The 27,963-nt window shown below is 47.4% G+C and overlaps 1 protein-coding gene across 1 annotated transcript in view; it reads right to left on the reverse strand.

Moving 5' to 3' along the window:
* Positions 1 to 18,524: 18,524 nt before the first annotated feature.
* The window catches only part of sik2b (salt-inducible kinase 2b), a 62,513-nt gene continuing 53,074 nt past the window's right edge, over positions 18,525 to 27,963 (reverse strand). Inside the window, exons 12-15 of the mRNA XM_045703410.2 lie at positions 27,794 to 27,960; positions 21,867 to 21,977; positions 21,538 to 21,632; positions 18,525 to 21,445 (exon numbers count right to left, since the gene is read on the reverse strand). Coding sequence (XP_045559366.2) covers positions 20,878 to 21,445; positions 21,538 to 21,632; positions 21,867 to 21,977; positions 27,794 to 27,960 — 941 coding nt within the window. The 3' untranslated portion in view covers positions 18,525 to 20,877. The remainder of the gene's footprint in view (positions 21,446 to 21,537; positions 21,633 to 21,866; positions 21,978 to 27,793; positions 27,961 to 27,963) is intronic.

Here is a 27,963-nt window from a genome sequence, read left to right on the forward strand (position 1 = left end):
GGTTTACGACGACTGGACCGTTATCACAGTTCCATGATTAGTGAGGATTATTAGGGTCGATTTATAGAACTACTGTTCAACCCCAATTGTACACTTTTCTCACCTTCCAATATTTCATGTATTGAACAATTGTATATGCCAACTTTCAGGATGAATCAAACCACAGTTTTTTTATTCACCAATATACTTTGTGCTTAAAGGTTCTCCAAAACTGTTTTTGTATTTTTCATAAATACAGTGCATTCGGAAAGTATTCAGACCCCTTCACTTTTTCCACATTTTGTTACGTTCCAGCCTTATTCTGAAATGGATAAAATACAAATAAATCCTCATCAATCTACACACAATACCCCATAATGACAAAGTGAAAACAGGTATTTAGACATTTACTAATTCATAAAAAAACATACCTTATGTACATAAGTATTCAGACCCTTTCAGACCCCTTTTCATTGATCATCCTTGAGATGTTTCTACAACTTGATTGAAGTCTACCTTTTGTAAATTCAATTGATTGGACATGATTTGGAAAGACATACACCTGTCTATATAAGGTCCCATAGTTGATAGTGCATGTCAGAGCAAAAACCAAGCCATGAGGTTGAGCTCCGAGACAGGATTGTGTCGAGGTACAGATCTGGGGAAGGGTACCAAAACATTTCTGCAGCATTGAAGGTCTCCAAGAGCACATTGGCCTACATCATTCTTAAATGGAAACAGTTTGGAACCACCAAGACTTCCTAGAGCTGGGTCCCCGGCCAAACTGAGCAATCAGGGGAGAAGGGCCTTGGTCAGGGAGGTGACCAAGAACCCGATGGTCACTCTGACAGAGCTCCAGAGTTCCTCTGTGGAGATGGGTGAACCTTCCAGAAGGACAACTATCTCTGCAGCTCCACCAATCAGGCCTTTATGGTAGAGTGGCCAGATGGAAGCCAAGACCCTAACCCTAACCCTAAGCACACAGCCAAGACAAAGCAGGAGTGGGTTTGGGACAAGTCTCTGAATGTCCTTGATGTCCCAGACAGAGCCTGTAATTTAACCCGATCTAAGATTTCTGGAGAGACCTAAAAATACCTGTGCAACAACGCTCACCATCCAACCTGACAGAGCTCGGAAGGATCTGCAGAGAAGAATTGGAGAAACTCCCCAAATACAGGTGTGCCAAGCTTGTAGTGTCATACCCAAGAAGACTCGAGGCTGTAATCACTGCCAAATGTGCTTTAACAAAGTACTGAGTAAAAGGTCTGAATACTTATGTAAATGTGATTTTTCAGTTTTACATTTTTATTACATTTGCTAAAATTGTTTTTTGCTTTGACATTATGGGGTATTGTGTGTAGATTAATGAGGATTTCAATTTTTTTTTTTACCAGGCTTTGCAAGCATGGTTCCCTTGCGCGTGCTCAATCCATTTCATTCAACCACTGAAAACCCTCCCACTTGCTGCTCAACAGATTTTCTCGTGGAGTTTTCATTCAATAGGGTTTTAAGTAGATTTATCTTACGCCATTATTTTATCATTAATTCAATTTTTTTTTCTACAGAGAAGAATTCTTTGTGAAATGGGTTCAGAATATAGAGATCAATGAAAGAAATCCATATAAATATATCCATATTTGTCTTCATCTCATCACCATCTGTCATTTTAGGGTTAGGAAAGTATGTATAAATCATAAAAAAACTGGTTTGGAGAGCCTTTACGCACAAAATATATTTAATTAAACATAGTGGTTTGATTCATCCTGAAAGTTGTCATATTCAAGTTCAACCCATGAAATATTTGAAGGTGGAAAAAAAGCGTACAATAAGGCTTGAACAATAGTCCTATACATTTATCTTAATCCTCACTAATCATGGAACTGTATGACAATGGCCCGGTCGTTGTGAACCGTGTGCCAGGCTCCAGGATTAACCTGCTACATGTGTTCTGAGTTCCATAATGATTCAAATTGGCTTACATGTCCCAAATTATTGCACAATGTTAGGCTAATATGATCCACTAATGCTAGTGAACTTCAGGAACAACTACACAGACATGACAGAGGAAAGAAAAGCAAACAGAATGGAATGATGTGAAATGTAAGGTACAAATTGAAGAAAACTAACACTGAAGTGAGAATTATAAATGTATGTGGGAATTACTGATGGTGGTTCCCAATACTGGCTAATAATTAACATTATAAAAATTGTGAAATAAAATTGAGAAAAGCCCGGGTATGTAATTAAAACATTCTAAAGTGCATACATGCAAAAAATTTTAGATCTCCAACCCGAACGAATAGCGGCTGAATAGAAAACTATTCTCATGCTTAAATTCAAGGTCAGAATACGCATAGAGAAAAAAGTGCATAAAAATCTAATTATGTTCAAATATTTCATGGGTTGAACTTGAATATGACAACTTTCAGGATGAATCAAACCACTGTATGTTTAATTAAATATATTTTGTGCGTAAAGGCTCTCCAAACCAGTTTTTTTATGATTCATACATACTTTGGGTCGGAATTGGCCCCCAGTTGAATAAAATGTATTCAGTTTGCGCAAGGGAACCACGCCTGCAAAGGCCGCTACGCACCTGCATAAGGTAAGTCTGAATATCAACTATTATCTGGTATGTATGAATGGCGTACATTTCCTGAATCTGAATCGGCCCATTAGGGCTCTATTCAATCAGATTGCTTTAGCTGACATCCACAAAAGCGGTTGTTTTGGTGGTGTCATAGATGGAACTGTGTTGAGCTGTCAAATCCTACCAGCTCTCACAGTCTCAAGTCAGAATTAGACGTTCATCCATGTTTCTCAAACGTCAAATTTTGAAGTTGTTCCAAACACCAAATCTCAACGTGTTTAAGTTTAGGCACTAACTCCAAATTCTTAAGGTTAGGCATTAACTCCGAATGGTTAAGATAAGGATTAAGGTTTGGGATAGGCTTAAAAAAAAGTTATATCACTGGTCTCGAACTATAAACTTTGGAATCTGAGACAGATGCTTATGCCCATATCACGGGTGACCTGGCTGATCAAATCCACAAGCTCCTGGCATTATACCTAAAGTGGACATTGCCACTGGCTGCACAGACTCCCATTAAAGGGTAGGAAGCATGAGTTTTTACTCACTAAAGTAACAACACATTGTGGTCAAAGACTTAGTTGTAGTCACGATCTGGTTACCAATAACTACAAACATAGTTATGTTTAGATTTTTTTTTTTTTTTTACATGTAAACTACCCACAATGCACTATTTCTCAACGTCATATAGAGGATCTACTCTGTGCTACCGAGTTGGTATGCTAGCTCGACACCTAGCTCAGGCTGGCTAAAGTTAGCCACACCTCATGAGCTTCACGGATTTGTGGCTGTGTTAACTACTGGGAACTGAGTTGAACAGCATTCTTACATAGGTATTCCTCTTTTCCAGATGGGATAGAGCAGTATGCAGTGCCATGCCCATTCCGTCATCCGTGAATCTGTTGGGGCGGTATGCAAATTGTCGTGGGTCTAGGGTGTCGGGTAAGGTGAAGGTGATATGATCCTTAACTAGCCTCCCAAAGCACTTCATGATGACAGATGTGGGTGCTATGGGGCAATAGTCATTTAGTTCAGTTACATTCGCTTTCAAGCAAGTGGGGACAACAGACTGGGATAGGGAGAGATTGAATATGTCCATAAACACTCCAGCCAGCTGGTCTGCACGTGCTCTAATGACACGGTTAGAGATGCCGTCTGCGTCGGCAACCTTGCGAGGGTTAACACACTTAAATGTCTTATCTCTGCCACGGAGAACAAGAGTTCACAGTCCTCGCGTGTAGAGGTAGCCCGCGACCTCGGCTCTGTGTTTTTCTCGATGCGGGTGAAGAAGGTGTTTAGCTTGTCCGGGAGCGAGGAGTCGGTGTCCGAGACGTGGCTGGCTTTCCCTTTATAATCTGTGATTGTCTGGAGTCCCTGCCACATGCGTCTCGTGTCTGAGCCGTTGAATTGCGACTCCACTTTGTCCTTGTACTGTCGTTTTGCCTCTTTGATTGCAGAGGGTATAGCTGGTCTGTTTGTACACGTCCATTTTCCCAGTCACCTTGTCGTGGTTAAATGCGGTGGTTCGCGCTTTCAGTTTTGCGTGAATGCTGCCATCTATCCACTGTTTTTGGTTTGGATAAGTTGTAAAGATCACAGTGGGAACAACATCCTCCTGATGAACTCAGTCACTGAGTCAGTGTATACGTCGATACTATTCTCGGAAGCAACCCAGAACATTTCCCAGTCCGCATGACCAAAACAATCATGAAGCATAGATTCCGATTGGTCAGACCACGGGTGCTTCCTGTTTAAGTTTCTGTCTATATTAGAGGGAGAGCAAAATGGTGGCGTGATTTTATTTGTGAAAGGGAGGACGGGAGGGCCTTGTAGCTGTCCCGGAAGGGGGAGTAGCAATGGTCAAGAGTGTTCGATGAGCGAGTAGCACAGGAGATGTGTTGATAGAACTTCGGTAGAGTTTCCTCAGATTTTATTTGTTAAAGTCCCAAGCTACAATAAATGCGGCCTCAGGATATGTGGTTTACAGTACTGCACAGAGTCCAGTGTAGTTCTTAGCGGGCCAAAGAAAATTATCTCGGCAGGTAATGCGGTCGACATTTGATGGTGGATATTCCAGATCAGTAGGAACAAACAGACCTGAGTTCCTGTACGTTACCACAATCACACACTCTCCACCTTTGGACCGATGGACGGAGAACCCTGCTGGCTGAATGGACAGGGACAGTATATTTGGAGAGAGACGTGATTCAGTGAAACAGAGTATGTTACAGTCCCTGTTGTCTCTCTGGAAGGAGAGCCCTGAGCTCATATGCTTTGCTGTCCAGAGACGGAACTTTAGCGAGTAATATACTCGGAAGCGGTGGATGGTATGCATGCCTCCTGAGTATGACTAGGAGCACACTCCTTATTCCGCTTCTCCTGTGGAGGCGTCATGGAGCGACCCCCAGGATGAATGGAACTGCCTCGGTGATTCAAATAAAGGATCCAATTCAAGGAAATCTAATTTCTGGTCGAAAAGCTGGTAAGTGATCTCCGATCTAATATCCAGAAGTTCCCCAGGTGGTGAAGATAGGCAACAACACCTCCGCCACGCTGATCCTCATCACGAGGGCCACACAAGGGTGGGTGCTCAGCCCTCCCTGTACTCCCTGTTCACCCATTACTGCGTGGCCACGAACGTCTCCAACTGTATCATCAAGTTTGCTGACAACAACAGTGGTAGGCCTGATTACAAACGATGACACAACAGCCTACATGGAGGAGACGAGGGCCCTGGTGGAATGGTGCCAGGAAAATAACCTCTCCCTCAGCATCAACAAAATGTAGGAGCTGATTGTGAACTTCAGGAGACAACCGAGAGAGCATTCCCCCATCCATATCGATGGGGCCGCAGTGGAGAGGGTGAAAATCTTCAAGTTCCTCGGCGTGAACATCACTGACAACCTGAAATGGTCCATTCACACAGACAGTGTGGTGAAGGCGCTGACCACAAGAGGCTGAAAAAATGTGTCTTCGCCCCTAAGACCCTCATAAACTTCTACAGGTGCACCATTGAGAACATTGGCACGGCACCGCCTGGTACGGCAATTACACCGTCCTCAATCACGGGGCTGTCCAGAGGGTGGTGTGGTTAGTCCAGTAGTTGGGCTCAACCATGCCGACCATAGCCATGTTGATTGGCTAGACTGGCTAGGCTAATAGCTAACGTTATTTGGCTAGATAGCTAACATTAGCTGGCTGGCTGCTTTTTAAAATGTGTATTATTATTATTTAGCTGGCTGGCTGGCTAGGTTGCTGGCTAAGATAACTGCATACAGCTAACATTCTTTGATATTTGGTTAGATGGTGTTATGTATTTTCAAAATGTTGGTTTACAGAAAGTATTCATACCCCTTGACTTATTCCATATTTTGTTGTGTTACAGCCTGAACTCAAAATGGATTAAATGTATTTATTTTGTATCTAAATGTATCTACACACAATACCGAAAGTCGAAACATGTTTTTAGAGTTTTGTTCACCGTCTGGTGTTCAACCTTCCCAAGTTCTCTCACGTCACCCCGCTCCTCTGCTCTCTCCACTGGCTTCCAGTTGAAGCTCGCATCCTCTACAAGACCATGGTGCTTGCCTACGGAGCTGTGAGGGGAACGGCACCTCCGTACCTTCAGGCTCTGATCAGGCCCTACACCCAAACAAGGGCACTGCGTTCATCCACCTCTGGCCTGCTCGCCTCCCTACCTCTGAGGAAGCACAGTTCCCGCTCAGCCCAGTCAAAACTGTTCGCTGCTCTGGCACCCCAATGGTGGAACAAGCTCCCTCACGACGCCAGGACAGCGGAGTCAATCACCACCTTCCGGAGACACCTGAAACCCCACCTCTTTAAGGAATACCTAGGATAGGATAAAGTAATCCTTCTAACCCCCCCCCCCCCCCCTTAAAAGATTTAGATGCACTATTGTAAAGTGGTTGTTCCACTGGATATCATAAGGTGAATGCACCCATTTGTAAGTCGCTCTGGATAAGAGCGTCTGCTAAATGACTTAAATGTAAATGTAAATGTTCACACCGGAGTCAATACTTTGTAGAAGCACCTTTGGCGACAATTACAGCTTTGAGTTGTCTCGGGTATGTCTGAATCAGCTTTGCACATCTGAATTTGGGGATTATGTCAAGCTCTGTTAAGTTAGAGGTGGAGCAGCGGGTCTTTGTCCTGTTGGAACGTAAATCTTCGCCCCCCAGCCTAAGGTCATTTGTACTCTGAAGAAGGTTCTCATCAAGGATTTGCCTGTATTTGGCTCCATTCACTATCCTCACCAGTCTCCCAGTCCCTGCCACTGAAAAGCATCCCCATAGCATGATGCTGCCACCACCGATATTCCCTCAAATTCTTTTCATCACTGAGCAAATTTCAGGTCTGCTGAGCACAAACTTCAACTTTGTGAAAATCCTGTGCAACTTCCGGTGGCCTACCATCAAAAACATTGGAGAAAATACATCCCATAACATTTTAACATGGAAATAGCTGTTCTATCATTCAGTCCGGTTGCTCAGTTTGGTCGGGTAGTTCCATATTTTTTTTCAATTTCCCATGTCAATACTCTAGAAATTGTTTTATACCCTTCCCCAGATGTATGCCTCATCACAATTCTATCTTGGAGATCTACGGACAGTTCCTTGGACTTCATGGTATAGTTTCTGCTCTGTCATGCACTGTCAACTGTAGGACCTTTTATAGACAGGTGTGTTTCTTTCTAAATCATGTCCAAACAATTGAATTGGCCACAGATGGACTCCAATCAAGTTGTAGTGATCAAAGGAAATTTGATCCACCTGTACTCAATTTGAAGTGTAATAGCAAAGGTGTGTGAGTACTTCTATAAATTAGATATTTCTGTATTTCATTTTCAATACATTTTCAAACATTTCAAAAAACATGTTTTCACTGTCGTTATGGGGAGAAGCCTACTCCAATGCGTTCTGCCTACATTAACATCTCTTATAAAGTTAGTTTTGCATACTGTGTAGATTTGTGAGAATGTACACTGCCGTTCAAAAGTTTAGGGTCACTTAGACATTTCCTTGTTTTCCATGAAAACATACCTGAAATTAGATGCAAAATGTATAGGAAATATAGTCAAGATGTTGACAAGGTTATAAATAATGATTTTAAATTGAAATAATAATTGTGTCCTTCAAACTTTGCTTTCGTCAAAGAATCCTCCATTTGCAGCAATTACAGCCTTGCAGACCTTTGGCATTGTAGTTGTCCATTTCTTGGGGTAATCTGAAGAGATTTCACCCAATGCTTCCTAAAGCACCTCCCACAAGTTGGATTGGCTTGATGGGCACTTCTTACGTACCATGCGGTTAAGCTGCTACCACAACAGCTCAATAGGGTTGAGATCCGGTGACTGTGCTGGCCACTCTCTTATAGACAGAATACCAGCTGACTGCTTCTTCCCTAAATAATTATTGCATAGTTTGGAGCTGTGCTTTGGGTCATTGTTCTGTTGTAGGAAGAAATTGGCTCCAATTAAGCCCGTTCACAGGGTATGGCATTGCATTGCAAAATGGAGTGATAGCCTTCCTTCTTCAAGATCCCTTTTACCCTGTACAAATCTCCCACTTTACCACCACTAAAGCACCCCCAGACCATCACATTGCCTCCACCATGCTTGACAGATGGCGTCAAGCACTCCTCCTGTCACGTCCTGACCAGTAAAGGGGTTATTTGTTATTGTAGTTTGGTCAGGACATGGCAGGGGGTGATTGTTTTATGTGGTTCGGGGTTTGTTGGGCTATGTACTTAGGTAGAGGGTGTTTGTTTTATGTGTTCCATTTTTTGGGGGGTTTATGTTCTTGTTAGTATATTTCTATGTTCTAGTCTAGTCCTTCTAGTTCTATGTTTAGGGTTTTTGATTGACCTTCAATTGGAGGCAGCTGTTCCTCGTTGCCTCTGATTGAAGGTCCTATGTATAGGGGTGTTTTTGGATTGGGATTTGTGGGTAGTTGTCTCCTGTTTTGTGGCTGTGCACATGACAGGACTGTTGTGTGTCGGTCGTAGTTTTTTTGTATACGTATTTTGTTTGTTTTTCCTTCTTTTAATTTTAAATAAAGAAGATGTGTATACACATTCCCACTGCACCTTGGTCCAATCCTTACAACAACATGACACCTCCAACATCTTTTAATTGTTCATGCGTCTCACGAATGTTCTTTTTTGTGATCCGAACACCTCAAACTTAGATTTATCTGTCCATAACACTTTTTTCCAACCTTCCTCTGTCCAGTGTCTATGTTCTTTTGTCCATCTTAATCTTTTATTTTTATTGGCAAGTCTGAGATATGGCTTTTTCTTTGCAACTCTGCCTAGAAGGCCAGCATCCTGGAGTCGCCTCTTCACTGTTGACATTGAGACTGGTGTTTTGCGGGTACTATTTAATGAAGCTGCCAGTTGAGGACTTGTGAGGCATCTGTTTCTCAAACTAGACGCTCTAATGTACTTGTTATCTTGCTCAGTTGTGCACCGGGGCCTCCCACTCCTCTTTCTATTCTGCTTAGAGCCAGTTTGTGCTGTTTTGTGAAGGGAGTAGTACACAGCGTTGTACGAGATCTTCAGTTTCTTGGCAATTTCTCGCATGGAATAGCCTTAATTTCTCAGAACAAGAATAGACTGACACATTTCAGAAGGAAGTTCTTTGTTTCTGGCCATTTTGAGCCTGTAATCGAACCCACAAATGCTGATGCTCCAGATACTCAACTAGTCTAAAGGAGGCCAGGTTTATTGCTTCTTTAATCAGGACAACAGTTTTCAGCTGTGCTAACATAATTGCAAAAGGGTTTTCTAATGATCAATTAACCTTTTAAAATGATAAACTTGGATTAGCTAACACACCATGCCATTGGAACACAGGAGTGATGGTTGCTGATAATGGGCCTCTGTACGTCTATGTAGATATTCCATGGGGTGGCAGATGGCCTAGTGGTTAGAGTGCTGGATAGCAACCGGAAGGTTGCTATATCGAATCCCCGAGCTGACAAGGTTAACATTTGTTGTTCTGCCCCTGAACAAGGCAGTCAACCCAATGTTCCTAGGCTGTCATTGAAAATAAGAATTTGTTCTTTACTGACTTGCCTTGTTAATGTTGTAAATGATTATTTTATTTAACACTGTATTTCTGATCAATTTGATGGTATTTTAAAGGAACAAAAATTGTATTTTCTTTCAAAAACAAGGACATTTCTAAGTGACCCCAAACATCATGTAAATACATGTCCTGGAGACATACCAATTCTGTAGATTCACCCAGAGCCCTATGGGCCCTGGTCAGAAGTGGTGCACTATAGGGAATAGGGTGCCATTTGGGATGCTGACAGTTTTTCTATGATAGTGGTAATTGCTGCTGACTAATGCAACCAGATAATGTATATTGTATAGAAGATCTCAAAAACAAGTTATAATCTAACATTTGCTAACTAGTAACCAAATCGATAAATTTTAATCTAATGTTCAAGGCAGAGCTATTCGGTTATGGGCCTCAAGAGCTACTGGTTAATGAATTGATCAATTAATCAAATAATGTCATTGATTGGCCAGATAGCTCACTCAACACCAGGTCTGAAACAGTCCTTTATTAGAAGAAAAAATGAAAACCAGCAGGCCAGGAACTGAATCACCCTCTGGCCTAATGGTTAAGATGGATGAACAGATGAGCTGCTGGCCCTCTTAATGGCAGTAAGAGTCAAGCCAGGTGCTTCCCTTCTCTCCACAGAAGTCCATCCATGCCTGGGCCATGTGCAGACCTGGTGTCCTATCTATCTACATGTGTCAGTGCTTCAAAGTGTGTTTGCACAGCTCTCTCAGTGATCAACCCAGCTACCTCCAGTCCATCCATGGAGACCCATTGCGGTCAATTGTTTTCAGATGTTCCTGTGCTCATGTTTCAGCATTATGGAATGGCAGCTGCTGTGGAGATGAAATATAAATAACCGGCAGGTTGTTTTGGCAACAGGGAACCATGCAGAGAGGAGGAACTGGAGCATAACTTTACTTATACCTCGTGTCAACTCTGATGTGGGCCCGACCCACTGGGCAAAAACTGGTTGCATCAATGTTGTTTCCACCTCCAAAAAATGGATTACGTTGAATCAATGTGCAAAACTGATTGGATTTGCAAAAAGTCATACATTTAAGGGAATTTTGTATTTCTTTTGCCCAACTTTTTACGTAAATCCAACAACATGGTGATTTTTTTGTTGATTTCATATTGAATTCACATTAGTTGACCACTTGACATCTCAACCAAATGTAAATCAAAACTAGACGTTGAAATGACATCTGTGTTCAGTGGGTAGGCTCTGTTCACTGAGGTGAATCGTTCAGGGGCTGGTTTCCTGGACACAGATTAAAGGGATAGTTCACCCAACTTACAAAATTACACATTGGTTTAGTCGATGGACTGCTTACAAGGGGCTGGATTCAATCCATATCGCTGAAGTTCACATCTCTCTCTGAATGTTCTGCGCTGTTGCTGATCCTGATCTGGCACCAGGAGTATATTCATTAGGAACCAAACAGAAGCAAACTGTACAAAACAGGGAGGGATGTAACTGAATTTGCTCAATAAGAATCTCTCTGTTGCAAAACGGTTGGCATCAAGATAATGAAGATCACCTCAAAGTCAATTTAGGGACAAATTGATTTGGACTTACTGCAACTTCACTTAGATGACGTCAAATAAGAAAAGGTGTCTGATAGTGTGATATGATAATGATTCTGGAATTCAATCAATTGCAGATAGAGGATTTCCAAATGTGTACAACAGCATGGTCTGGATGAAAGGAGTGGACAGTGATAAGGAGTTGTAAAAATTCAATTTTTTTGTGATGACTGTGCTTTTTGAGGCTGTTATGACTTAGTTCACTCACTATGCTGCTGCACTGTTTTTCAAGTTGGCCTTCATATTCAGCAGTTAGCAGAGGGCGAATTCATGTTGAAGTAGATCGTTTTTCTATTTGCCACTTTCACTTGGTTGTCACACTGAAGGGTTACACAAGGGAAGACCTTGGCAGCACATCACAAACACCACTTCCGTTCACCACTCAGGCATTTAAACACTAAACAAAGCCATCGCATGAAAGATCATTAGAATGGGAACACTTTTTAATCTCTCTAAATCTCCATCAGCGTACATAACCCACCCAAGCCACGGCCCACCCCCGATTATAGCTCATCGCTGTTAGAGGCCTACACGTTATGCAAAGGTTAGTCTTTACGTCACATGGTCGCATAACAGTACTGTACTAGTACATGTGGGCTGTTGGTGGTTTAATGGCATGATAGGGAGCCTGGAGCAAAGAGGTCACAGCTGGACGTTGTTCAATTTATGCAATAATCCTCCGCACTTGATTGCCAAACATAGACTTATTTGGAGATTTAATGTGCCTGTAGCCTAAATAACGGTTAAATAAGACCTTTTTAAAAGTATGTTTGTTTTGATTTAATATTATTAGCCCAGCGCAGTAATTCATACAGGAAGCCCAGCGCAGTAATTCATACAGGAAGCCCAGCGCAGTAATTCATACAGGAAGCCCTACTGAACAGAGGACTTATGGATTCTATTATCTCTTGGATACTAGTAATTGAAACCGTCAAACAGTCAGAACAGCTGTAAACTTTGAGAAAATTAAAACAATGTAGCTGGCTCCTCTGAAACTAGATAAAGTAATGATGACAGGATTCAGCAAAGGTACTTCAGCTCAGTGGGGGAGAGACGCCCTCCAGTTGGTTTCTCTCAGTGACAAATGACAAAGGGAGAATTTTTACTAAAGTCACTCTGCCCTCAATCTGTCCTTTCTTTCTCACGCGCTGTCATGAGTAGGTTATTCTGTCTATCTCGCACGCTCGACCGTCACAAGCAGAAGTGTCTTACCTCTGTTTCTGTGGGGGCACTGATGGACAAATTCAATATCTTACAATTAATTCTGTGTGAAATAAACCATACAATATTTTCTGTATAATATATTTAATTATAAATTGGGTGGTTCAAGCCCTGAATGCTGAATGGCTGACAGCCATGATATATCAGACCGTATACCACGGGTATGACAAAACATTTATTTTTACTGCTCTAATTACGTTGGTAACCAGTTTACAATAGCAATAAGGCACCAAGGGGGTTTGTGGTATATGGCCAATATACCACGGCTAAGAGCGCCGAGTTAGGTTGTGTGTAAGAACAGCCCTTAGCCATGGTATATTGGCCATATACCACACCTCCTCAGGCCTTGTAACTTAATCCTACAACTGTGTCTAATTTAGGGTGCCCTGATCAATAGGCATGACGCATCTGAAGTGTCTCTTCTTATCGTGTATAGACTACAGTTTTAATACATAAGTCACAGCCAAGCATATGATCTCATTCCATGTAAAGAAGACCCAGACCTCTTCCATGTACGAAGGATCTTGCGTAACTGATGAGCAGTAGTCAGTGTAGGTCTCGGTCTGTCTTAAGGTGTTGTTCTACTTTATCTGCGCAACCCTAATCCCGGCAGGCACATGACCTAGAATTAACAACCTTGCATGGTCATGTCTGTGACTCTCTAAGAGACATATCAGTAGTAGGTCAGGCTAAAGGGATCTGGGTCAGGCTAGACAGGTATTTTTGATGAACTATCATCTCATGTGAAGGTTTCTTTTTTTTCATTGTCAGCTATATGCATCTTCCATCAGGGTCGTGTTCATTATGGCATGCGACAGAGCATTTTTGGTTTTGCAATGGGAAACTAAAATGTCCAGGTAGTCTTTCCCTGTTTCAGTCTGTTTTCTTTTGACTAGTACCCATTGCTCAGTGTAGCTTCAACTGACCTCAGAGGGTTAAACTGATGAGTACTCTGACCTCAGCTGGAGAGCAGAAGTATGCTGTGGTCCTTCACCGGTTGTCATGGCAACCATTGATTTCAGTTTCACCAGCATGATCAGAGGGTAGAGTTCTGATTTGGAAGACAATATTGAAAAGCCCCATTTATACCTGGTGTTAACATGTGTCCTGTGTCATCTTGTCCCTGTTCTGATTGTGCCCACATTTTTTAGACCAGTATTGACGATTAAAATAAACGACTGTGATAATATTTCGGGTAAGAATCGATTGGTTATGAAAGCTCAGCGGGCAGACCTTAGTGACAGTCCAGTGGGTAGAGTTTACAGGTTCGAGTCAAATAAAGAAAAGGCTCGCAGGGAGGTAGGTTGGAGGTGGACGGAGAGCATTAAACGGGGGTTGCGACATACAAGGTCGACCAATTTGAATGCTAATGCAGCTTTTGCTTTCCGACCTTACCCAACAAATCACATTTCTATTGACATTCTAAACAACTGACTAACTGAACAGCTTTACATAACTGAAATAAAGAAAAAAGTGGTTCACTCCCCTCTGCTAGCGCAGTGGACAACGCACTGAGACAGGGACCAGAAGGTCACAGATTCTAATGTCGCTGATGGCTTTTTTTTTTCTTTTTTAACTTAAAAAACAAAACATTGTGATGGACATTGTGTCGCGAGACAGAGTACCTTTTCAGGGGACCTACTTTTATCTGTTGAGTGTTTATAATTGTGACAATTTACAGTGTAGCTTACACTTACATCAGTGAATGAAGTAGTCTGTTTGGAATGTAATCCATTTGCAGAAGGTAAAATGGGTATATTCATTGAGTTTCGAGTGTGCTTTCACAGAATAGCATTGGCTTAGGCCCAAATAGCCAATTAGATGGGCTCATCTAGCTTGCACATGGATTGTGTCCAGGAATACTCGATGGAGCTCAGATTCCTTGAACACATTAGGTTGTTCTGTGTGGTCTTACAGGTAACACAGGGTTTCTGTACATCTTAACTACAGGTCACTGCCAAAATAATGGAAACACTTACATAAATGGAGGGATAGAAAGTACACTACATGAACAAAAGTATGTGGACACTTGCTTGTCGAATGTCTCATTCCAAAATCATGGGCATTAATATGGAGTTGGTCCCCCCTTTGCTGCTATAACAGCCTCCACTCTTCTGGGAAGGCTTTCCACTAGATGGGTGTCTGATGGGGTTGAAGTCAGGGCTCATTGCAGGTTAATGAAGTTCTTCCACACCGATCTCGACAAACCATTTCTGTATGGGCCTCGCTTTGTGCATGGGGGCATTGTCATGCTGAAACAGGAAAGGGCCTTCCCCAAACTGTTGCCACAAAGATGGAAGCACAGAACCGTCTAGAACATATCGCTAAGATCTTCCTTCACTGGAACTAAAGGGCCTAGCCCGAACCATGAAAAACAGCCGCAGACCATTATTCTTCCTCCACCAAACTTTACAGTTGGCACTATGCATTCGGGCTGGTAGCGTTATACTGGCATCCGCCAAATCCAGATTAGTCCGTCGGACAGCCAGATGGTGAAGAGTGATTCATCACTCCAGAGAACGCGTTTCCACTGCTCCAGAGTCCAACGGCGGTGAGCTTTACATCACTCCAGCTGACGCTTGGCAATCTTAGGCTCGTGTGCAGCTGCGGCCATGGAAACCCATTTCATGAAGCCCCCAAGGAACAGTTCTTGTGCTGACGTTGCTTCCAGAAGCAGAACTCGGAAGTGAGTGTTTTTTTTCGATGGTCCCATTCTGTGAGCTTGTGTGAGCTACCACTTCGCAGTTGAGCCGTTGTTGCTCCTAGATGTTTTCACTACACAATAAAAACACAGTTGACTGGGGCAGCTCTAGCAGGGTAGAAATTTGACTTGTTGGAAAGGTGGCATCCTATGTGCCACATTGAAAGTCACTGAGCTCTTCAGTAAGGCATTTCTACTGCCAATGTCTGTCTATGGAGATTGCATGGATGTGTGCTCGATTTTACACACCGGTCAGCAACGGGTGTGGCCGAAATAACCGAGTCCACTAATTTGAAGGGGTGTCCACATACTTTTGTATATATAGCGTATATTGAAAGCAGGTGCTTCTTCACAGGTGTGGTTCCTGAGTTAATTAGGCAATTAACATCACATCATGCATAAAAATGCTTACTAGGCCATTATTTTGGCTACCACAGCTATGCCCTCATCGGATGACAATGCCCCCATTCACAGGACACGAGTGGTCACTGAATGGTTTGATGAGCATATGCCATGGCTGTGTCAGTCATCAGATCTCAACCCAACTGAACACTTATTGGAAATCCTGGAGCGGTGCCTGAGAAAGCGTTTTCAACCATCAGCAACAAAACACCAAATGATGGAATTCCTCGTGGAAAAATTGTCATATCCCTCCAATAGAGTTCCAGACACTTGTAGCATCTATGCCAAGGCGCATTGAAGCTTTTCTGGCTCGTGATGGCCCAACGCCCTATTAAGACACTATGTTGGTGTTTCCTTTATTTTGGCAGTTACCTGAAATTGTAACTAGTCTGAATGGGATTACAGGCCTGATTGGATTAACTGTATTCCTGCTCTAGTTTGATGGAAAATCTGTACTGGGGACAAAGAGACAGCTAGGCTAAAAGCCAAGTGATCTCATCATCCACTTATGTGGAGGTCCTCACAACCGGTAACTTTTCAACTGCACTCTAGTCATGGCTCAGCAGGCTCACTCTACTGTTCTGGTATGTACAGTCGTGGCCAAAAGTTTTGAGAATGACACAAATATTAATTTTCAAAGTTTGCTGCTTCAGTGTCTTTAGATATCTTTGATGTTATATCGATGTTTTGTTCCCCGAGCCACTTAGTTATCACTTTTGCCTTATGGCAAGGTGCTCCATCATGTTGGAAATGGCATTATTCGTCACCAAACTGTTCCTGGATGGTTGGGAGAAGTTGCTCTTGGAGGATGTGTTGGTACCATTCTTTATTCATGGCTGTGTTCTTAGGCAGAATTGTGAGTGAGCCCACTCCCTTGGCTGAGAAGCAAACCCACACATGAATGGTCTCAGGATGCTTTACTGTTGGCATGACACAGGACTGATGGTAGCGCTCACCTTGTCTTCTCCGGACAAGATTTTTTCCGGATGCCCCAAACAATCGGAAAAGGGATTCATCAGAGAAAATGACTTTACCTCAGTCCTCAGCAGTCCAATCCCTGTACCTTTTGCAGAATATCAGTCTGTCCCTGATTTTTTTCCTGGAGAGAAGTGGCTTCTTTGCTGCCCTTCTTGACACCAGGTCATCCTCCAAAAGTCTTCGCCTCACTGTGCGTGCAGATGCACTCACACCTGCCTGCTGCCATTCCTGAGCAAGCTGAATCAACTTTAGGAGACGCGCCTGGCGCTTGCTGGACTTTCTTGGGCGTCCTGAAGCCTTCTTCACAACAATTGAACCGCTCTCCTTGAAGATCTTCATGATCCGATGAATGGTTGATTTAGGTGCAATCTTACTGGCAGCAATATCCTTGCCTGTGAAGCCCTTTTTGTGCAAAGCAATGATGACAGCACGTGTTTCCTTGTAGGTAACCATGGCTGACAGAGGAAGAACAATGATTCCAAGCACCACCCTCCCTTTGAAGCTTCCAGTCTGTTATTCGAACTCAATCAGCATGACAGAGTGATCTCCAGCCTTGTCCTCGTCAACACTCACACCTGTGTTAACGAGAGAATCACTGACATGTTGTCAGCTGGTCCTTTTGTGGCAGGGCTGAAATGCAGTGGAAATGTTTTTTGGGGATTCAGTTCATTTGCATGGCAAAGAGGGACTTTGCAATTCATCTGATCACTCTTCATAACATTCTGGAGTATATGCAAATTGCCATCATACAAACTGAGGCAGCAGAGTTTGTGAAAATTAATATTTGTGTCAATCTCAAAACTTTTGGCCACAACTGTACAGTACAGTTGAGTGGAGGAATAGGAGGGAAATGCAGCAATAGGGGGGGGGGGGCAGTGCACTAATGGGAGGACATGGCATCTCTGGGTTCACTCAGAGATCCGGGGTGCATCATTTGCTAATCCATATCCAGATAACAAATAGCAAGGGCATCAGCCGAGTAAGGGGAGCAACTAATCGAATAATAACCTCTGAAGCTTGTTTGTGTTGACAACAATCCAGTTAGCAACTGAGACAGACACCGATGGGAACGGGAACTGGTTGGTCTAGTTATAAGTAGAACTCCTGTAGGGGATCCTGATATAATTCTAGACAAGAGAACCAAGAGGGATATAGGCTACAGTCATGTACAGACCTTTGGGAAAAGTGGAACATTTCACTCAGTCCGAGTATCTATTCACACCCATTCCTGGGCCACATTCATAAAGCATCTCAGAGTAAGAGTGCTGATCCAGGATCAGTTTGGCCTTTTAGATCATATGAATATTATACATAATATTATAGAGAGGGGGGACCTGATCCTAGATCAGCAGCTTTATGAATACAGGCCCTGATTTACTCCACACCTAGCGATGACAAATGTACCGGGCTTGTGAGGGCGGACATTTCACTCCATAAGTTTAAACCATTAACTCTGGTCCAATTATGTCATTAAATGACTCGCATAACTAGGACTGAGTCAATGGTGTTAAAAAGAACCCTGAACATATTTATCAACACCGTAATGACGCCACATACCCATCGGTAATTGTGTTTTTACAAAACCCATGCCACATTGCCGATCAATTAGGATGTTGAACTGAGTTTGGGTAATAAAGTACCTTTAATAACTGACAATGGAGACCTTGAATATTTTAGCTGAAACGATTTCAGGCTCATGTACTGTGTGACTCAACTGTTTATTATAAAAGGGCTACGTGTGATTCACCCATCCAGTTCATTCATTTACGCCTACACAGGTTATACTGGTACAATAGAAGATCCGCTGATGTCCCCATTTGGGCTGTTGTAATGGAATCTCAAATAGTGAGCTGTGTTTTGGGGAATGACAGTGCCTATAATTCAACCATGGACATAAATATATTCATCATTGGATTCAACGCAAGTCAGATTATTTGAAAAAAGTAGATCAAGAAATGCTCATACACACGCTGTTCGATAAACCTTTTTAATCTCAACAGCAAGTTAGCTTATGTGTGGTCAACATCAATGAAGGTAAATATAAAATTGGATTTTCTAAAGACAGGTGTTTGTCAGCAGGAAGTGAAATTATGATATTGAAACACATCCACTCCTAATCTTCATTATTTTCTTTACATCTTCAACTATTACTTAGAAATATTGCTATAATACTTTTTAAAATGGCATATACTGATGGACCAAAAAAAGCACTGTCAAGAAGCTAAAACCAAGAAGTTCCTAACTCCACATGGTGTGGTCGGACAGGGAAACTTCTGAGGGGACTTTGGTTTTGTACCTTTGTAAAACCTGGGTCTACTTATTTCTGGAAAAGATACCCCAAAATAAAAACAGAACGGAATTAAAACCAGAAATAAACGCTAATATATTGAAATCTTAAACAAAACAAGTAAAAAGGCACACTGAACACTATTCACTCAACACAATATTTGTTGCATCTTGAGAGCACTCAAGTCCCTAAACCCCTAATTTTTACAAAGCACAATGAACAACCAATAGTGTTATTCTCTGGTCTTTCTTTGAAAGAACCAAATGTTTCGTGTCCATTTATTGGGATAACAGAGAGTGAATGGTTCCCTCGCTTTTGTTTTAGTCTCCAGGGGAAGCAGCAGACTAGGCTAAACACCATTCTGACTACCATCACCACCTTGCTCTCGCTATATGTCCTTTTTACCTCGTAAAAGTGCTCCAGTAATTCAGCTTCCAAAGACAATCCTGTAGTCTAGTCTATGGCTGTGTCCCAAATGGCACCATTTTACCTATATAGTGCACTACTTTGACCAGAGCCCACAAAAGTAGTGTACTATGTAGGGAATAGGCTGCCATTTGAGAAGCAGACTTTGCCTCTGACCTCGACCACTTCTGTTTTTCATCCTATTTAATGAAAAGTAGAGTTTTATCTCTTCATCAGAGATCTGTATGCTTCAAGTAGATTCAAAAGTTAAGTGTTCATTCTAAGCTTGTTGTAAGAGAGCCATTGTGAAACTTGACACAATTAATCCAGTGTCGTGTGACTAACGTTCTGTTCTTACATTTGTCTTTTTCTTCATTTTAATATTATTATTTTAGTTTTTTACAGCAACCTTTAGGTTAGAAAAACACATTCCTTCAGAAACCCAGTAGGTATTTAGGTCTATTCCTCCACAGAATCATGATTAGACGTTTTCTACATCAACACTGTTGTGCCCACATCAGCTGCATATCACAGAAGGTATAAGGACACAATCTGGAGATAAAGCCCTCACCTAACAACACTAGCGCAGCAAACTGATTTGATTGGACTTGACTTATTCCTTTTAGCGCCTAGTGAAGCAAAGGGCCTCACAAACTGATTTGTGTAGCTTGTTGGAAATAACTACCCAATTTATAAGGAACATGAACACAAATCGTGTTTCTCTTCATTAAATATAGATTGGAGTACTGTTTTTGTATTTTTTCTTCCCTTTTATCTGCTTCAATGGGATTAGTGGGGGGGATTATCTCACGATTACATCATCGCTGTCTACGCGGTGATGAGCCGTCACTGTGGATATGTTGGCTGTGAGTCATCATACTGGAATTCTCCCGAAAAACGTCACATTAAAATACGACTTTCTGGTGAGGAAGTCGCCCGTGCTGCTCCCTAGTCCCAGATATATTGCTTCAATATTGCCACGATAAAATATTGACGAACACTGCACTTATCAAGCGCGCATTAATTCATTACTTTGTCTCTTGTTCGTTTTTTGTTTTACTATGTCAAACACGCAATGTGTTTTTGAGAGTTCTTGTCCTATTTCAATACCAAATAGCATGGTTGTCGTTTGGATTGTGCTTTCGGTAAGCCAAGTTCCGTTGTGCACGTCTTCCAAAAACGACCAAACTGTGCTAAGGCTTTTTGCACCGTCCAGCTCTTCTTCTCGATGAGGCCGCTGCGGCTGCAGTCAGCTTTGAGGCAATTGTGTTCCTGTGGAGCGATATCACTTCACACGTGACACCCCCCATCATGGCAACATCCATCCATCAACATATACCCAGCCAGCCAGCCATGCTGGCACACCCTCATGGCCCAGGCAGCCACCAGACCTGGGTCCTAGCATAGGGCTGATGGGAACAGAGGAGCGGGAAAAAGGGCGATAGGGTTGATTTTGGTAGAAAGGTTCTGAGGTTGGTTCACCACAACTAAAAAAATAGTATTCATTGATACAAAAAAAAAACACTTTCCCATGTACCTTGACCCCCATCTCCACTCCATCATATCTACGACATAATGCTGTGTAGGTTTTCAACTGTCGGTAATACTGCTTTCTCCCCACAGCCCCACCGGCTTCAGTTCACCAGTACGAAGCCGTGCTGCGAGTCTACTGTCTCCATCATCTCGCTGTCCAGAAAGGAGTCCTGGAGCTCTGCGGGGAGTGCCAGCCCCTCGTACCCGGCCACAGGGGCCTCTCCTGGGCCAGGCGGGTGCGGCTGTCCGGGATCAAGGGGGAACTCGTATTGTTCTGCATAAAGTGCCTCTTGGGGGGAGTGAAACTGTCCCTGCTGGTCACACAGCTGGTAGCTGTAGCCCAGGGCCTCGGAGGTGTGAGGGTGATTCTGCAGCTGGCCGGCCAGGCCGGGGGGCATGAGTACTGGGCTGAGGTGGGAGTGAGGGTAGTGGTGGGCCAGGTAGGTGTCGTAGACCAGGTCGGCGCTGGGCTCCATGAGGGGGCTGAGGGCCTGGGTGTAGGGAGGGGAGGCCTGGGAGCTGCCCTGCTGCTGGTGGGCCCCGGCCATGGCCCCTTGCTGCGGAGGGGCCCCTGGGTCCCCTGGATAGGAACCCTCCACTATCTGCATCTGGTTGAAGTAGGTTTGGAGGTGAGTCTGCTTCTGGAGGTACATCCTCTTCTGGTGCAACCTGAAGATAAAGTGAAATAGGTTATAGAGACAACCAGGAAAACAAGATGTCGGTGGGATCTGTTTGATACGTGTGAATAGCTAATAATGTACCTATGCTCCTGCAGCTGTTGCTCTAGACTCCGAGGATTCTCCTTACAGAAGAGCTGGCAGCTAGCAGGACTCACATTAGCCATGACACTAGCTTTCTGTAAGGGAGAGAGAGGGAAATATGAGGGATTCAATAACTATATCTTACCAGTCTCAAAATATGCCATCCATAATCACTGATAGGTATAAAATGACATTGAAATTGAGAAAATCTTACAGTAATGCAGACAATCTAACAACATTTTATTAGTCAGTTTTATTGTAATTGATTACTCCTTTAATAAATATTTAGATACATACAGTATAAGACAGATTGAGTGGTGTATTAGTACCTGTAGTCTGTGTGTGAGATATTGTGTCTCGAGACTCTGTCTTCGAGACAGTAGAGGTTGGGCGCCACCCTGGTATAAAGCCAAGTTATCCTCGTGCTTGGATGCCTCTCCCTGAAACGCATAATACACACAGAAGAGTTCAGAGGAGGTTACACTCACAATCTCACTGGGTTACAGATGAAAAGCAGATCAAATTGTTGGCGACCAAATTTACCTGGGGGGGGGGGGAGGCCCCCCAACAATGCTTTTTATTCAGTCAATGGAAACACATTTGACCGTCATGCTTATCGGTCTTTAGGGTAATTTGCTAAATCTAGGGGAATTAAATTGGTCGTGTGCATTTTTGTCGTAATTTACACAACGAGCACAGCATACACAGCCTATTTTGAGCGGAATATCACTTGTCAGACAGCACTCGACCTGCTGCTGCGGTTCCTCAAGCACATTGCTGCTGGAGTGAAACATGCTTTTATAAGCCCAGTCATTGCACAATAATTATATATGCAATCGCATGTCAAAAACAGTTTTGATCACCATGATTAAAAAGAGCTACTATTTTTCTTTCTCAACTGGTAATTGAAGCGCGCCTTCCAATTGGCCATTCAAGTGCATAGGCAACGGTAGGCAGGCTATCAGCGCATCAACCCACCACTTTGCAATGTGAGCTGGAGGCAGTACGCATTTTGAAAACATATACTTCATTGTTTGAAACCTGAATGTTTTACGTCATATTATGAGGCATGTCTCACTTGGCTTCAAAGTAGCCTAGGCAAAATCTGACCATTGAAACTAGAATTTCTCACCTGTTCTACTTGTTTTCATACGCATTGTTTTTCGTTGTCCAGAGGCCAAAGGCACAATCCTTGTCATATTAGCCATACATCCTAGTTGCTGCATCTTTAGATTCCCCCTCATTCTAAGTTTCTAACTGAGATTTTCATCACTGTCACATATGCACTGTTTAGAATGATGTTTCATCACAGGAGTTGCATGTTCTGTCAAGATGAATTATCATAAGATAAACGTGATTTTTGTCATTCTGAGCACCGTGGGTGGACGCCCGAACGGGTTACGCACCCAATGCATTTGCGTCTGGTACATTTTCTCAAATGGCCGGTAAATTCAAATCTTCCCGATCACGTTGTCTTAACAGAAACCCTGACGCGGAGGCGTGTACACGAAAACACACACCTCCACTGAGTAATGAAGTCATTGCCACTCTTGTATAGAGGGCCAGTGTGTTGCTGTTTTATTGTTGTTGCTGACTGTGTATAGTGATTGTGTGGTAAGCAACTATAGGGACCTTGTGGACAGACATGCATGCTGCCAATAAGCCCTTTCAACCACCAGGGCTTTGTCCCAAATGGCAGCTATTCCCAAATCCCTATTAGTGCACTATTTTCGCCCAGAGCACCGGCCAAAAGCAGAGCACTAAATAGGGGCTAGGGTGCCATTTGAGTCGCATCCTAAGCCCCTGTGTATGTACCACCACAACCAACCACACATAGGCCTTGTTTTTTTTCTCTCTCGCTCGCTCCACTCTCTCTCTTGCTCGCTCCACTCTCTCTCTCTCTCTCTCTCTCTCTCGCTCCTCTCTCTCTCTCCTCTCTCGCTCCACGCCCGCTCGCTCCACGCCCGCTCGCTCCACGCCCGCTCTCTCGCTCGCTCGACGCTCTCTCCACGCTCTCTCGCTCGCTCGACGCTCTCTCGCTCGACGCTCGCTCCACGCTCTCCCGCTCGCTCCACGCTCGCTCCACGCTCTCCTCGCTCTCGCTCCACGCTCTCTCCGCTCTCGCTCCACGCTCTCCCGCTCGCTCCACGCTCTCTCGCGCTCGCTCCACGCTCTCCCGCTCGCTCCACGCTCTCCCGCTCGCTCCACGCTCGCTCCACGCTCTCTCCACGCTCTCTCGACTCTCTCTCCACGCTCTCTCGACTCTCGCTCCACGCTCTCTCGACTCTCGCTCCACGCTCTCTCGACGCTCTCTCTCGCTCCACGCTCTCTCTCGCTCCACGCTCGCTCCACGCTCTCTCTCGCTCGCTCCACGCTCTCTCTCGCTCGCTCCACGCTCTCTCTCGCTCGCTCCACGCTCTCTCTCGCTCGCTCCACGCTCTCTCTCGCTCGCTCCACGCTCTCTCTCGCTCGCTCCACGCTCTCTCTCGCTCGCTCCACGCTCTCTCTCGCTCGCTCCACGCTCTCTCTCGCTCGCTCCACGCTCTCTCTCGCTCGCTCCACGCTCTCTCTCGCTCGCTCCACGCTCTCTCTCGCTCGCTCCACGCTCTCGCTCGCTCCACGCTCTCTCTCGCTCCACGCTCTCTCTCGCTCCACGCTCTCTCTCGCTCCACGCTCTCTCTCGCCACGCTCTCTCTCTCTCTCGCCACGCTCTCCCTCTCTCGCTCGACGCTCTCTCTCGACGCTCTCTCTCGCTCGCTCCAGGCTCTCTGCTCCCTCCACGCTCGCTCGCTCCACGCTCGCTCCCTCCACGCTCGCTCGCTCCCTCCACGCTCGCTCGCTCCACGCTCGCTCCACGCTCGCTCGCTCCACGCTCGCTCGCTCGCTCGCTCGCTCCACGCTCGCTCGCTCCACGCTCGCTCGCTCGCTCCCACGCTCGCTCGCTCCACGCTCGCTCGCTCGCTCGCTCCACGCTCGCTCGCTCCACGCTCGCTCGCTCGCTCGCTCGCTCCACGCTCGCTCGCTCCACGCTCGCTCGCTCGCTCGCTCCACGCTCGCTCGCTCGCTCCCTCCACGCTCGCTCGCTCCACGCTCGCTCGCTCCCTCCACGCTCGCTCGCTCCACGCTCGCTCGCTCGCTCCCTCCACGCTCGCTCGCTCGCTCCCTCCACGCTCGCTCGCTCCACGCTCGCTCGCTCGCTCCCTCCACGCTCGCTCGCTCCCTCCACGCTCGCTCCCTCCACGCTCGCTCGCTCGCTCCCTCCACGCTCGCTCGCTCGCTCCCTCCACGCTCGCTCCCTCCACGCTCGCTCGCTCGCTCCCTCCACGCTCGCTCGCTCGCTCCCTCCACGCTCGCTCGCTCCTCGCTCGCTCGCTCGCTCCTCGCTCGCTCCACGCTCGCTCGCTCCACGCTCGCTCGCTCCACGCTCGCTCCACGCTCGCTCCACGCTCGCTCGCTCGCTCGCTCCACGCTCGCTCCACGCTCGCTCCACGCTCGCTCGCTCCCTCGCTCCCGCCACGCTCGCTCCCTCGCTCCCGCCACGCTCGCTCCCTCGCTCGCTCCACGCTCGCTCGCTCGCTCGCTCCCTCCCTCCCTCCCTCCCTCCACGCTCGCTCCACGCTCGCTCGCTCCCTCCCTCCACGCTCGCTCGCTCGCTCCCTCCCTCCCTCCCTCCCTCCACGCTCGCTCGCTCCCACGCTCGCTCGCTCCCTCCACGCTCGCTCGCTCGCTCCACGCTCCCTCCCTCCCTCCACGCTCGCTCGCTCCACGCTCCCTCCCTCCCTCCACGCTCGCTCGCTCGCTCGCTCGCTCCACGCTCCCTCCCTCCACGCTCGCTCGCTCGCTCCACGCTCCCTCCCTCCACGCTCGCTCGCTCGCTCCACGCTCCCTCCCTCCACGCTCGCTCGCTCGCTCCACGCTCCCTCCCTCCACGCTCGCTCGCTCGCTCGCTCCACGCTCCCTCCCTCCACGCTCCCTCGCTCCACGCTCCCTCCCTCCACGCTCCCTCCCTCCACGCTCGCTCCCTCGCTCCACGCTCCCTCCCTCCACGCTCCCTCCCTCCACGCTCGCTCCCTCGCTCCACGCTCCCTCCCTCCACGCTCGCTCGCTCCACGCTCCCTCCCTCCACGCTCGCTCGCTCGCTCCACGCTCCCTCCCTCCACGCTCGCTCGCTCGCTCCACGCTCGCTCGCTCGCTCCACGCTCCCTCCCTCCACGCTCGCTCGCTCGCTCCACGCTCCCTCCCTCCACGCTCGCTCGCTCGCTCCACGCTCCCTCCCTCCACGCTCGCTCGCTCGCTCGCTCCACGCTCCCTCCCTCCACGCTCCCTCGCTCCACGCTCCCTCCCTCCACGCTCCCTCCCTCCACGCTCGCTCCCTCGCTCCACGCTCCCTCCCTCCACGCTCCCTCCCTCCACGCTCGCTCCCTCGCTCCACGCTCCCTCCCTCCACGCTCGCTCGCTCCACGCTCCCTCCCTCCACGCTCGCTCGCTCGCTCGCTCGCTCCACGCTCGCTCGCTCGCTCGCTCCACGCTCGCTCGCTCGCTCGCTCGCTCGCTCGCTCCACGCTCCCTCCCTCCACGCTCGCTCCACGCTCCCTCCCTCCACGCTCGCTCGCTCGCTCCACGCTCCCTCCCTCCACGCTCGCTCGCTCGCTCCACGCTCCCTCCCTCCACGCTCGCTCGCTCGCTCCACGCTCCCTCCCTCCACGCTCGCTCGCTCGCTCCACGCTCCCTCCCTCCACGCTCGCTCGCTCCACGCTCCCTCCCTCCACGCTCGCTCGCTCCACGCTCCCTCCCTCCACGCTCCCTCCCTCGCTCCACGCTCCCTCCCTCCACGCTCGCTCGCTCCACGCTCCCTCCCTCCACGCTCGCTCGCTCGCTCCACGCTCCCTCCCTCCACGCTCGCTCGCTCGCTCCACGCTCGCTCGCTCGCTCCACGCTCCCTCCCTCCACGCTCGCTCGCTCGCTCCACGCTCCCTCCCTCCACGCTCGCTCGCTCGCTCCACGCTCCCTCCCTCCACGCTCGCTCGCTCGCTCGCTCCACGCTCCCTCCCTCCACGCTCCCTCCCTCCACGCTCCCTCCCTCCACGCTCCCTCCCTCCACGCTCGCTCCCTCGCTCCACGCTCCCTCCCTCCACGCTCCCTCCCTCCACGCTCGCTCCCTCGCTCCACGCTCCCTCGCTCCACGCTCGCTCGCTCCACGCTCCCTCCCTCCACGCTCGCTCGCTCGCTCGCTCGCTCCACGCTCGCTCGCTCCACGCTCCCTCCCTCCACGCTCGCTCGCTCGCTCGCTCGCTCCACGCTCGCTCGCTCGCTCCACGCTCGCTCGCTCCACGCTCGCTCGCTCGCTCGCTCCACGCTCGCTCGCTCCACGCTCGCTCGCTCGCTCCACGCTCGCTCGCTCGCTCGCTCCACGCTCGCTCGCTCGCTCCACGCTCGCTCGCTCGCTCGCTCGCTCCACGCTCCCTCCCTCCACGCTCGCTCGCTCGCTCCACGCTCCCTCCCTCCACGCTCGCTCGCTCCACGCTCCCTCCCTCCACGCTCGCTCGCTCGCTCCACGCTCCCTCCCTCCACGCTCGCTCGCTCGCTCCACGCTCCCTCCCTCCACGCTCGCTCCACGCTCCCTCCCTCCACGCTCGCTCGCTCCACGCTCCCTCCCTCCACGCTCCCTCCCTCCACGCTCCCTCCCTCCACGCTCGCTCGCTCCACGCTCGCTCGCTCCACGCTCGCTCCACGCTCGCTCGCTCGCTCCACGCTCGCTCCACGCTCGCTCGCTCCACGCTCGCTCGCTCCACGCTCGCTCGCTCCACGCTCGCTCGCTCCCTCCACGCTCGCTCCCTCCACGCTCCCTCTCTCGCTCCCTCCACGCCCTCTCTCGCTCCCTCCACGCCCTCTCTCGCTCCCTCCACGCCCTCTCTCGCTCCCTCCACACCCTCTCTCGCTCCCTCCACACCCTCTCTCGCTCCCTCCACACCCTCTCTCGCTCCCTCCACACCCTCTCTCGCTCCCTATTTTTCTGTCCTTGAGCAAGTGAAGGCCCAGTGGGCACCAGTCATTGCTATGGGGAGCAGTATTGCCTCAACAATGGCTGTCTTCACTCTGTGCAGCTCCAGGGGCTGCCTCTTCGTCCGGACGGATCATTATATAACCAGCCTCGTCTGTGATTCCCCGGCTGGCTGGCTAACTAATCACTGGTGAGGTCAGGAGTGGTGCTGCTGGGTGGGGTCTCACTCTCAGTCACTGTGGAGCCAGTACTGACCTGCAGCTTGGGGTCCAGCAGGTTCTGTAGGTTTGCATGGGGCCCCAGGGTCCTCATGGAGGATGGGTCCTCCCCGGAGCCCATCTGCTCATACATCTGTTTGTTCAGCTCCAGGATGCCTTTGGTCCGCGCCAGGTTCTGGAGATGCTGCCGGAACGCAACCAGACCTG

The sequence above is a fragment of the Salmo salar genome, chromosome 20, assembly GCF_965601325.2.
Source record: "Salmo salar chromosome 20, fSalSal1, whole genome shotgun sequence".
In the NCBI taxonomy this organism is placed as follows: domain Eukaryota; kingdom Metazoa; phylum Chordata; class Actinopteri; order Salmoniformes; family Salmonidae; genus Salmo; species Salmo salar.